The sequence below is a fragment of the Podarcis pityusensis genome (genome assembly GCF_964106645.2).
Source record: "Podarcis pityusensis genome assembly, chromosome: 4".
Lineage (NCBI taxonomy): Eukaryota > Metazoa > Chordata > Lepidosauria > Squamata > Lacertidae > Podarcis > Podarcis pityusensis.
The window spans coordinates 20,422,054-20,434,724 of record NC_138027.1 but is presented as its reverse complement, the minus strand read 5'-3'; the positions used below and the strand labels follow the sequence as shown (position 1 = coordinate 20,434,724).

Here is a 12,671-nt window from a genome sequence, read left to right as displayed (position 1 = left end):
TCTTAACCTGAAGCAACACTTTAGCTAATGGGGCCTCCTGCTGCCGCCGTGCCTCCTGAGCACGATTTCTGTTCTCATCCTGAAGCAAAGTTCTTAACCCGAGGTACTATTTCTGGGTTAGCAGAGTCTGTAACCTGAAGCGTATGTAACCCGAGGTACCACTGTACTAGGAAGCCACAATAAAACCACATGCTGCTGTCTGGACTATACCAGAAAGAATTCAGATGGGACTTAACCATTTTGGAATGTTTCACAACATCAAATCTTTTTCTGCATGTGGAAACGTAGCATGGCAGGGTTCTGTGAAAAGAGGGTGCTGGACTCGATGGACCTCTGGCTCCTCTTATGTTCTGTGTCACCTGGTCCAGGTTCTGCCAATAACTCCACTCCATGAACCTTGCCAGACCCCACAATTCACCAGCAATGGCTCTGTGTGATGGAGGGGAATCCACTCCAGCAAACTTGAGACAGGTAACACGCCAACTTCCATTAGAGCAGCTACTCTTGCGTTCAATGAGGGTCACGGTGCAAACAGCTATTTTTAAAAGGAAGGGCATGAATTACTAGGCTCCCTGGCACCATGGGAGATCCTTTTCCTCAGAAGAGGATAGTGATGAAACACAGTGTTCAGTGGCTTTGATTCATGCAATTGTTTAGAGTCACACACGCGAACAAACATACCATTTTACCAAGGGAAATAGTTCTGCAGTTTCAGATCACTCCGTATTTCCCAAAAGCTTGAGGGAATGATGCAATTTGCACTGTTGGCCACGAAGCACAGCCCCTATATAATCTGTCTACATCCTTTCTGATTTATAGAGTCCTGAGCGTAACCAAAGGAAAAAAGGAAAAAGAATACTGCTTACTATGGGGAAATTGGATGGGCGGGGGAGGGGCTGAGGCCAACAGAACTAGCTGTACAAATTCAGTTTATTTTGCATGCCTCGACCCGAAAATGAACTGTTCTGTGGCTTTGGTTCAAAAATGCTTTTCTCTCCTTCGCTTTGGAACTCTTCGGACGTAACTGGTTAGATCTTGCCAGCTGCCAAGCTGAGGAAAATGAAGGGGGGGTGGGGAGCTTATCTGCAATAACAACAACAGCATGTGATGTTGACAGGTGTAGGTGTGTAATGGGTGAAACAAATATGGAAGGTCTTGAGGAAAAAGCAGGATGCACCTGGAAGAACACAGCAGGAGAAGTTAATGTTTCTGTTGTAAAAACACACAGTAATAACATGAATCACACACACACCCCAGTATGGGGCTCATGTTCTGTGTCCAAGACATTTTGGAAAGTATAAGATGGTGTCTCCTCCTCCCAGAAATCACCTGGACTGGAAGTTCTGTCTTACTTTGGTCGCATCCACACCTCCAATCAGAGCACATTTATGTCATGGAGAATGCTGGGAACTGTAGTGCTTGTGAGGTCATAGGTCTGTGAGGTCAGCACACTTAACAAACCATTGTCCTTGGGGATACTTTGGCTGTTAAAATGTTATAGGAGCTCAGCACCGGCAGCACTGGCAGGGGAAATAGGGACAATTCTGGGATCAAATTAGAAGCTAGAATGGCTTTTGTAATTCTGGGGCTGTCCCTGGAAAATCAGGACACTTGGAGGGTATGCTGTTCGGGCTTTAGTTGGGAAACTTTGGGGCTTTCTTTGACCTTATGTGGCCTGTGGTTTTTGGCCTTATAATTGAACCTCTTTCTTCTAATTCATTTTCAAGACCCGGTCATGCTTTTCAAGTAATGAGGCCAAAACAAGTAGATTTACTGTCTTCCTTCTGCTGTGTGTGTGTTCTTTTGTGGGAAGCAGATGTATTTCTGTGGCAGCCCCTTGACAAAATTCCCTTTTAATAAAGTGCGCCGTTGAACATTCTGGATGTCTTTGGGTGGAGTGCATGTGTTCAGATTTCTATGCCAACCATCTCCCTAAAATAACATTTCTGTTACCAACTTCAACATATTACTTGGATGACATTCAGCAACACGGAATAGTTTTATGCTCGTCATCTTTCACTTATTTCCATCTCTGTTGCTGCTTTATCTCCAAAATTGTATTAGGCGTTAGTCTTATTTCCACATAGCCACTGAGTTGACATGAACAGGGTTACACTGAAAGTTTCTGAGTTGTTAAAGGCAATGGATAAGTTGTCTTGCGTTTATCCATTTGAGCAAAGGGCAGTGACATGCTTAGCTGGTGTTAATTTGTGGTTTAATTTGTGCCTTTTTTATAGTACATCAGTTTCCCTGAACAAATTTTATTTTCTGGTATTAAATTATTGATTTCATGCTGGGTGTTGTATATTATGCTTGATTGCAGGGGAATTCAGTAAAATTGGGCGCACAATGCTAAATGCAAGGCTCCTGCTGTATACAAGCCATGCATCTGAGCCATGGAGGACCACAAATGGTGACTCCTGCAGATACGTCCATGATCAGGCAGGGATATAAGGGATTTGGTAGTCCTTGAGGTATCCTGAACCCAAGTTCTTAAGGGCCTTGTGAATTAATGCAAGAACCATCAACTTGGTCAGAGAGCAAACATTGAGGAATTCTGCTATTCCATCAAGGCATCGGAATGTCAAATTTCAGGTGGGCAGCACAAAGGACTTCCATGTTCTAAGCATTTTAACCCTGGAATTCTTTTTAACTGGGAATTGCAGGTGGAGCCTTAGCAAACAAAACATAAGCAATGGCTCCCATCCCAGCACGATTAATGGTGTTACCATTTCCAGCAAAATCATGTTTTCTTTTTCTTCTTACTTGTGAGAAAGAAAGAAAGAAAGAAAGAAAGAAAGAAAGAAAGAAAGAAGACAGAGGGGGAGAATGTGCAATATTAAGGTTATTCAATGGACCATTATCTTCCCATTTTGCTTTGACCACTATTGGCCTCCTCTCCAGCGAGCTTCCCAACACTGCCGTAAATGTCTTTCTCATAAACAATTACTCTTCATTTCCCACAAGTTCCAGAGGGGGGAATGAAAAAGAAATGAAAGCACTAAGGTACTTCTAGGTAGAAATGAAACACTGAGACTCTTCTTTCACCACCTCAGTATGTCATGTTTATTTCTTATCCCGTGCACATATGCATTATTCAGAAGTAAGACTCAGGTTTTGTGGGATTCTGTGAAGGCATTGTGTTTTCCAGCACTGACCTGAGTTTGATGTGTTCGGGAATCTCAGAGCACAGTGCAAATCTTCCTTTGCCGAAAGATAAAAAAGATGGTGCTGTGCTTATCGCGCATGTGGTCGGAGAATGCTAGCGTGCCTTCCTTTATTAGCTTCCTGGATTAAACTCACATCATCTTTCTTTCCCAAAGCATTATGAGGCTCAATTAAAACCATATTGCCTCTGGCAGTCTCTTCGCAGCGGGTTAGGATCTCAAGTGTAAATGTACCTAAAGAATAGGTTGGTGAGGGGAATATTTCAGCTTGAAAAACAGAGAACGCTTGCCTAATAGAGAACGTGAAATTAGCAAGAGATAAGGGTGGTGCTGTGGGTGAAACCACAGAGCCTAGGACTTGCCGATCAGAAGGTTGGCAGTTTGAATCCCCGTGATGCAGTGAGCTCCTGTTGTGCAGTCCCTGCTCCTGCCAACCTAGCAGTTCGAAAGCATATCCAAGTGCAAGTAGATAAATAGGTAAGGAAGGCAGGAAGGTAAACGGCGTTTCCGTGCGCTGCTCTGGTTCACCAGAAGCGGCTTAGTCATGCTGGCCACATGACCCGGAAGCTGTACGCTGGCTCCCTCGGCCAATAAAGCGAGATGAATGCCGCAACCCCAGAGTCGGCCATGACTGGACCTAATGGTCAGGGGTCCCTTTACCCTTTACCTAAGGTTATTATATAGCTGCTCTAAATGAGCAGCAAATTCAGTAGTTTCATGCCAGTCAATGGAATGGGTCCGCTTGCAGGAAAAGTAAGCCAGGATCGTTGTGGGTGGACTTGACCCAACCCGGGGTGACGTGGTGCTGCTCTGACCCAATCCAGCCAAATCCCAGGTTAACAAAAATCAGCCCTATTCAGTTTGTGATCTGGGATTTGGCCAGAACCATAGCACAGTCTTTGCTCAGATACCAAAGTACGCAGATCATTTGTTAAGTGCAGAGAATAGCAGGCATATAAAGTCTAATGTGTCCACTTGAAGTACTTAGATACAGCTATGGGATGTGTGTGATTAAGCCCATACCCCTGCTGTACTTCTACCTATATTAAAGAGATGCCAGATTTTACATGTCTGCTTGCTTCATGCAGACCACCTCTGTGATTCACTTTAAGTGGCTGATGGAGACTTTTTTTTATTTAATCGTAAGTGGATAGATTTCACTTTAGGAAATTTCTAGCGGGGAATACAAAGTGAACAGCAGATTGAGGGTCTATAAAATGATGCAGCTTAATCACTTTTCTAAAAAAAAAAAGTCATTATGACAAGCGCTTGGGCTTCTGTCATATATATTTTTCAAGCTGTTTTTGCAGATAGAGTTATTCGCTCTCTAGAGGGATAGTTGATGGACTGCTGACATACATTTCTAATGTAGAATTTGATGGATGCGGATATCAGCAGCCACCCACCTAGTGGAAAACAGCCCAGGGAAAGAGAAGAAATAGTTACGTTTGTATTTCTAAGTGGATCTGAACAAGAGCTCTGAGTTGTGACCTAAAATTCACTTTATTTCCCTCCTAACCATCAATGATTCAAAAGCCTCGCTCAGTCAAAGGTTCCTCCTCATAATTTATTCTTGTCCTGTCAATAAAAGTTGCAGAAGGAGCAAATCTGTCCCCGATAGCTAGATGGATATATAATACAAACATTCAAAACATATTTGTACTTCTGTTTTCAAACCATTGCTAAGAATGAATAAAATATACAGTGGTATCTCTGGTTATGAACTTAATTCGTTCTGGAGGTCCGTTCTTAACCTGAAACCATTCTTAACCTGAGGTACCACTTTAGCTAATGGGGCCTCCCACTGCCGGGTTAGCGGAGTCTCTAACCCAAAGTGTTTGTAACCCGAGGTGTTTGTAACCTGAGGTACCACTGTATATCAATCAATGGCAACTGGGGACCACCTGTGGTCCGATGGTTTCATTCAGGTGGTCAGTGCTGTGCCTGTAACAACACCATTAAAAATCATATAACATCTATCAGAGCATGTTGCAACTGCTATAGCAGAAACACGATGGTGCATCTGCAGCAGAACAACCGGACACCTTCATCTGCCCTAGCAGCAACAAAACATGTCTCTCTACAGCCACTGCTCCCAGCAGTTTGACCTCACCCCCAAAGGCGCACTCCTCCATTGTTACCAGAGAGCTGAGATTTTACTTGCAGGGAAATGAATCGGGGCTTGCACAGTGCATGACCCAGCTCTGCGCACAAGTCCCAGTGGTCAGCTGATTGTAATGTGAAGATTCACCCAACAGTCTGAAAGGAAAAAAATGCAGAACTTATAGTGATAGTATATGTTGTTGAAAGACCATCTCTATGTGGGTTCTTGCCCCGCTTTAATGCAAGCTCTCCACCCATGCTTCTTCAGCTGGTATACATGCTGAGAACAAAATCAAAAACAAAGTAGGTTCCTATCTCCTTGTTGCTAATTGCTTTGAGAACAATGGTGGGAAGTAATGGTGGAAAGTTACTAAGCAGACAGATGTCAACTGAATCACACTTCAAGTTGACTTTGGACAAAGAGACAATGATTCATGGTGAGGCCAGTTTTTAAAACAATGACCAAATAGTTCTGTGACGTCTGGTCTCTCCCAGCCCTACCTGAATATGCTGGGGACTGAACCAATAATTTTTACACTCAAATCAGATGCTCTCCCACTGAGCTTTGTCTCCCCTTTGCAGACACCCGTTGCTACTCAGAGCACTTCCTAGAAGACTTCGCCCAACCTGGAGTGAGCCCTGTTCATGTTCCTCTCTCATAACATAATGATAATGTAATCACAAATAAATAACCACGGTGGTATTGAGAGGAAAGGACATCCTCACTTTGTGGATGTGCGGCATATCCGAAGTCCTGCTTTAGCATAGTTCAGTCAAATCCTGGTTCCCGAATGGCTTAGTTGCCGAACAAATTGCCTCCTGAATGCCGCAAACCCAGAAGTAAATGTTCCGGTTTGTGACCGTTTTTCGGAAGCCGAATGTCCGACGTGGCTTCCGCTTGAGTGCAGAAAGCTCCTGCAGCCAATCAGAAGCCATGCCTTGGTTTTCGAACTGTTTTGGGAATCGAACAGACTCCCGGAACGGATTAAGTTTGAGAACCAAGGTACCACTGTACTTAAAAATAAACACCCTAAAATTATGTCATGTTAAGTTTACATGCTGTATACATATCTGAAAAGTCTTTTTTCTAATAGCCAAAGGTTTGGCGATGCGTTGACCAGGATACATTTGCATCAAACACTCCCCTTTGGGGGCCCTACTGATGCCAGAGCTCCAACATTGGTTGGACCAAGGCATCAAAGGCTCTGTGAGTGGCAGACATCTGAGCTCTTAGGCCCAAAGTATATGAAAGACTGCCTTGATCCCTACCAAACTTCTCAGCTGTTAAGATTAGAAGAGACGTTCCTCTTCAAAGCTCTGTTGCCCTCAGGAGCATGGGGACTGGTGGCCTGGGAGAGGACTTTTTGTGGCAGCTCGTACCTCCCAACAGAGGTGCATCTAGCACTGAATGCTGAAGATATGTCTCTTTACCCTGACCTTTGACAGTTGTTTTTGTTTTGTTTTGTTTTGTTTTGTTTTCTTTTCTTGTCTTGTCTTGTCTTGTCTTGTCTTGTCTTGTCTTGTCTTGTCTTGTCTTGTGGTGTAGAGAGCCAGTGTGGTGTAGTGGTTAAGAGCAGTGGACTCGTAATCTGGTGAACCGGGTTCGCTTCCCCACTCCTCCACACGCAGCTGCTGGGTGACCTAGGGCTAGTCACACTTCTCTGAAGTCTCTCAGCCCCACTCACCTCGCAGAGTGTTTGTTGTGTTTGTTGTGGGGGAGGAAGGGAAAGGAGATTGTGAGCCGCTTTGAGACTCCTTAGGGTAGTGATAAAGTGGGATATCAAAACCAAACTCCTCCTCCTCCTCTTCTTCTTCTTGTCTTGTTTTGTGGGACTCACCCCTTTGGCTGAATTTATACCGTTCTCTTCTATTTGGGATGGTTCTATGTGTTTTATCATTGTAATGGTGCCCTCTTGGTTGTTCCACTGCCCTCAGAAGCTTGAGGGGTGACAGCCCAGGAGAGGACATTCTCTGTGGCATTCCCTAAATTGTAGAACTCCCTCTGCACAGAGGTACATCTGGCACATTGATTAGCCTCCTTCCAGAGAATGCATCTCTTTGCCTGGCTTTTGACACTTGGGATGTATATTGTTAGGACCCAGATTATTTTTGCCATTTTAAGTTGTTTTAAGTGGTTGTTTACATTGTATAATATTGTGTTTTAGTATTAATGGTGTGTTTTACTTGTTGTAAAAGATCCCATGGACACCCTCCCAGTGGCCACAGAACTGCAACCTTGGGGGTTATTTTTACTGAAATACTGGGACATTTGTATATATGACAACTCAATAGCATGCACTTTCCATACCTAAAATTGTATAGCTGGTGGTGAGAGAACTGGAAACTGTTAGCATGCTTGTTTTACCATTTCTGAAGAACTGTACACATAAAAATAGGGACTTCATAGGGATGGTCACCTAGAAATTGTTAAATGGTTTTAAAACTGACTGGCATGGTACCTTGGTTTAAGAACAGCTTAGTTTATGAACAACTTGGATTAAGAATGCTGGAAAGTAGGTGTTTTGGTTTGTGAACTTTGCCTTGGAAGCAGAACATGTTCCGCTTCCTGTTGAGTGTGTTCCATTTGTAAATTGAGTCCCCCGCTGCAATGGGAAAGCACGCCTTGGTTTAAGAACACTTTGGTTTAAGAACAGACTTCCAGAATGGATTAAGTTCATAAACCAAGGTTCCACTGTAACCCAAATCTTGTAATGCAAGTTCTCCAAACAAACAAATATGTATATATTAGGGGAAAGTGGTGCATTAAAATGTTAGTAAAAATATTATTCAAAAATGCCATATATGGGGAAATTCCTTGCAAAAATGTGTGCATTATATAAAGATGCATATAAAAATGTGTTTTTAGGAGAAAATGACACTAAAATGTTTTGTTTTGTTTTTGGAGAAAATGACAGTAAATCACAAATTGTTGCTAGATATGGAAACCTGAATTTAAGTCTGAAGAAATGAGAAACCGAGAGAAGCAAGGAGGACAGATCCTTGCATCCCTACTGATGAGCCAATGCTCTGACTCAGTATAAAAGGCTGTCATACAAGCTTTTTGTGCAATCCATCTACTATATATTTTGGAAAGTTGTGGTTGTGTTGACTGTACATTTGGCCACCTCTAAATATATCATAATGAAGTTTTGCATGATGTTTCCCAAAATCAAGGAGCAGTATTTCATCTGTTTTGAATGAGAAGAACACAGGAAACTGCCTTATATCCAATCAGACCATTGGTCCATCTATCACTTACCCTGACTGGCAATGGCTCTCCAAGATCTCAGGCAGGAGTTTCTTCCAGACCTACCAGGAGATACCAGGCCTACCAGGAGATACCAGGGATTGAATGTAAGGCAGATGACAGCTTCCAAAATTGCACTGATTCTAAGCACTGGTTTCAAAAGTGCCCCAATGTTTTGTTTCTTAGAATTCTTGAGTAGCACTGGGTACGAAACTGTTAGCGTTCTATAAATGTAAATAATGTTGCTTTGCTGATTTCCCCTCCTGAACTACATACTAATCTCTACTAACAGAGAGCAATCACCTCACAGCCTTGTACCGGAAGGAAGAGACCATCCGCGTCTTGCGCAGTGGTGAGATCCACAGCCCTCGTTTTCCTCACAACTATCCCAGGAACCTGTTACTGACATGGAGGCTGCTTTCGCCAGAGAATGCAAGGATACAGCTGGTGTTTGATAACCAATTTGGACTGGAGGAGCCAGAGAATGATATCTGCAGGTGGGTTGTGTGAGAGTGTGCAGAGGAGACAGTCGTGAAGTGTTAATGGCATCAAACAAAGAGAAAAACAAGGCAAAAATAATTACAAACATATTATTATTATTATTATTATTATTATTATTATTATTATTACCCCACCCATCTGGCTGGGTTTTCCCAGCCTCTCTGGGCAGCTCCCAACAGAATATTAAAAGCATGATAAAACATGAAACTTAAAAAACTTCCCTAAACAGGGCTGCCTTCAGATGTCTTCTAAAAGTCAGATAGTTGTTTATTTCCTTGACATCTGGTGGAAGGGCGTTCCACAGGGCGGGCGCCACTACTGAGAAGGCCTTCTGCCTGGTTCCCTGTAATCTCAGTTCTCACAGTGAGGGAACTGCCAGAAGGCCCTCAGAGCTGGACCTCAGTGTCTGGGCTGAATGATGGGGGTGGAGACGCTCCTTTAGGTATACGGGGATGATGCTGTTTAGGGCTTTCAAGGTCAGCATCAACACTTTTAATTGTGCTCGGAAACATACTGGAAGCCAATATAGGTCTTTCAGGACCGGTGTTATATGGTCTTATCTTCCTGCCTGGCACATTTAGGGAGCTTGTGGGAACTCTGTTTCACTTGAGCAATATGGCTCCATACACCAAACATCCATACTATCACAGGAGGCTTCCTTTTCCCAAGCAGTTAGATTTACCCCACTTGAGGTACCCAACTTGGTGCCCTCAAAATGTTGATGAACCTCAGCTCCCATCACCCCTGATGACTGACTGTGCTTGCTGGGACTTATGGGAGCTGAAGTCTAACAAGATCTGGAGGACACGTTGGCAATCCCTGATTTAAGTGACTGCAAAAATGTCATGATGCTGTGTTGGCTACCCTTGTTTTAGGAGTTCAGGGACCATTAGTCAGACTGATACTATTCCTATGGGTCCCCAGATGTTGTTGGACTACAACTCCCATCACCCCTAGCTAGCAAGGCCAGAGCTCAGGGATGATGGGAGTTGTAGTCCAACAACATCTGGGGACCCACAGGTTGAGAACCACTGTATGAAGTTGGGGCTTTCATCCGGGCTACAGAAAACTCTGGACAGCATCCAATACATTTTTATCTCTGTAGAGTAGTCAAGAAAGGAATGGGAAGGGATAGGCTGTGGAATAGCTGTTTGACTAGGCTGCTTGCCCCTATGCAGAGTTTGTTCTTTTTAATGTTTATTTTGAATAACGATACAATTTGGGCTCATTTGGGCTCACAAAGGAGCCATATTCCTAGCTGCACCGGCTGCTTTATAGCTCTTTTGCTTCCGCAGAGTATTCAAAGCATATGGATGAATTTCAGCCCGTCATAAATAACCCACAAAGTCCTGTTTGGGATTGGGAGGCTTGTCGCCAAGGAGAGAGGCATGCCTAAACTTTCCCTTTGACAGGCTTTCCAGACAGATCTACATGCTACCACACTAGGATTTTTAAAGTGTCTACAGCTATGAAGTATCAGGTTGTGGCTACTCTGCTTTGCCACATTGCTGTCCAGAGCAGTCAGTGATTAGTGGCTGGTAATCATGGTCTAATACCTAATTGGCCAGCCCATTTCATCACTGTAGTTAACCATTAGAGAATTATGGTTCCACCTTCCTCCAAGCCAGCACTGTAACAGTTGAGAGCCTTTCTGGCCCTCTAGATGTTGGGAGTGACAGACAGCATGGTAAAGAGACTGGAGCAGTGGCGGTGGCGGTGGCAAAGGAGACCACCCTCAGCCACCTTGTTAGTTGCTGGGGCGAATGGTGGGAGCCAAGATACTTACATGCTGGGGCAAGGTCCCATCTGGTTCCAAATATAGGCCCATTTTATTATTTAACAGCATCATCATCCTTATCATCATATCTAAATTGCTTAATTAAAAAAAATCAATATACAATATTTACGAGCCATCTTTATAACCACATGCTAACAAGCTTGAATTAGTTCATTCACACTGTGAAATAATTAGAGCTGTTATGAATCATGACCATGGAAAGGATGGGGTTGCTGCAAGCCAGGAGATGGGAACTTGTGGGTCTCCAGAGGATTCTGGATTATAGCTCCCAGCAACCATGCTCTACAGCCATCTTGATTCTTGTGGTAGTTGTAGCTCAACAACATACCCAGTGCTATGGGTTTGAAGCCAAAACCATTAGTGAATGTGGGTTATACCAAAAGAAAAATAAAGGAAAAAAGAAGAGAAGAAAGAGAGAAGAATTGCTTTGGTTTTTATTGTATCTGTTGAAAACTCTTAATACATTTGATTATTATTATTTTTTAAAGTGAATGTGGCCTACTATTAGGCATGGCTTACCTTCAAGGAAGTTTCTAGATAATATTGTGAGAATGTACTTGTGGACACTTCCCCCCACCCCAGTGTAGTCAGCTTGATGGTGTTTCTTTCACAATCAACATTCTACATAAATTCCTGGTTTTTTAATGCAATGTTGCGATGTATATTTGCATTTATAAATCCAGTTTTATTGCTGTCGTTATGCTGTTTGCCACCGTGTTGTTTATTCTTAATGTTGGCAGTGCAAAATCCCCAGAGTTCCCTGGGAAAAGGCGCTGACTGCTAAACCACTCTGAGAGTTGTAGCTCTTTAAGGAGGAATAGAGGTCCTCCAACAACTCTCAGAATCCTTTCCCAGGATTCTTTGGGGGAAGCCATGACTGTTCCAAGCAGCATGACACTGCTTTAAATGTATAGTGCAGATGGAGCCCATCTGCTGTAGCAACCTTTGAATGGAGGTTTCTGAATAAAGGCAGCCTAAAGAAATAGTTAAAGAGATTGTTTAACAGGGGTGGGGAAATGGCAGCCCGACCGGGTGATGGCCACTGGTAGGAGTTCTCCGTGCCTTGTGAGTTTTGACTCCTCCAATCTGAATATGTTCATCCCAAATTTTACACACCCTAAATCTTGACAGCAGATCTTGGCTCGCTTTCTTCCCTCAATGTTCATTTAAGTGGTGAAAGTTCCCAGGAACTCAGCCCTAGTCCCGTAGCATTGTATAATAAACATGTCCATTCTAACTTCCAGATATGACTTTGTAGAAGTGGAAGATATATCCGAAATCAGCACGCTCATCCGGGGACGGTGGTGTGGGTACAAGGAAGCTCCTCCAAGAATCACATCGAAAACAAACCAGCTAAAGATCACCTTCAAGTCGGATGACTTCTTTGTGGCTAAGCCTGGATTCAAGATTTATTATTCCCTGGTGGTAAGTAACACAACTGCTTGTTTCAGTGGAGTGGAGATTGTGGCAAGAAAGAGCTAAAGGAACATTGGGGATGGATGGAGCAGTAGTTACCTTAGAGCAAAGGGGAGGGGGGAGTTAGCTGTCCGTAAATATTTCCTCTCCAAGAATATATCCCAGATCAAAGTAGGTTGACCATCCTCTGAGTAAATCAGAAGTTAAGGGGAAACTATAAAACTCTCTGCCATCCTCTTTAATAACGTGTTTCAACCCCTGCTATCACTTTGTGGTCTGGAGCGACAAGCTGAGAGCAGTGAAAAAAGGTCTTGAAGAATAACACTGGGAACGGCTGCTCTTTCTAAGCAAAAGTGAGGTCAGAAAGGGGAAAATATACCTTCAGGGGTTGTAGCCCATGAATCTAAACAAGACACACACAGGTCATATACAATAAATG

General features: G+C 43.3%; 1 protein-coding gene and 2 long non-coding RNA genes across 3 annotated transcripts in view; 1 reads left to right on the top strand and 2 right to left on the bottom strand.

Annotated features, from left to right (window-relative positions):
* PDGFD (platelet derived growth factor D) overlaps positions 1–12,671 on the top strand; it is a 142,059-nt gene that overhangs the window by 83,468 nt on the left and 45,920 nt on the right. The window contains exons 2-3 of the mRNA XM_081002288.1: positions 8,810–9,014; positions 12,061–12,241. Of these exons, the coding sequence (XP_080858414.1) occupies positions 8,810–9,014; positions 12,061–12,241 (386 nt within the window). The remainder of the gene's footprint in view (positions 1–8,809; positions 9,015–12,060; positions 12,242–12,671) is intronic.
* LOC308475431 overlaps positions 1–12,671 on the bottom strand; it is a 163,059-nt gene that overhangs the window by 121,041 nt on the left and 29,347 nt on the right. The window lies entirely within an intron of this gene.
* LOC308476009 lies at positions 913–1,368 on the bottom strand. Its single transcript, XR_013985637.1, has 2 exons — positions 1,330–1,368; positions 913–1,177 (listed from the first exon to the last, which is right to left on the bottom strand). It is a non-coding gene; the product is annotated as an uncharacterized lncRNA (long non-coding RNA).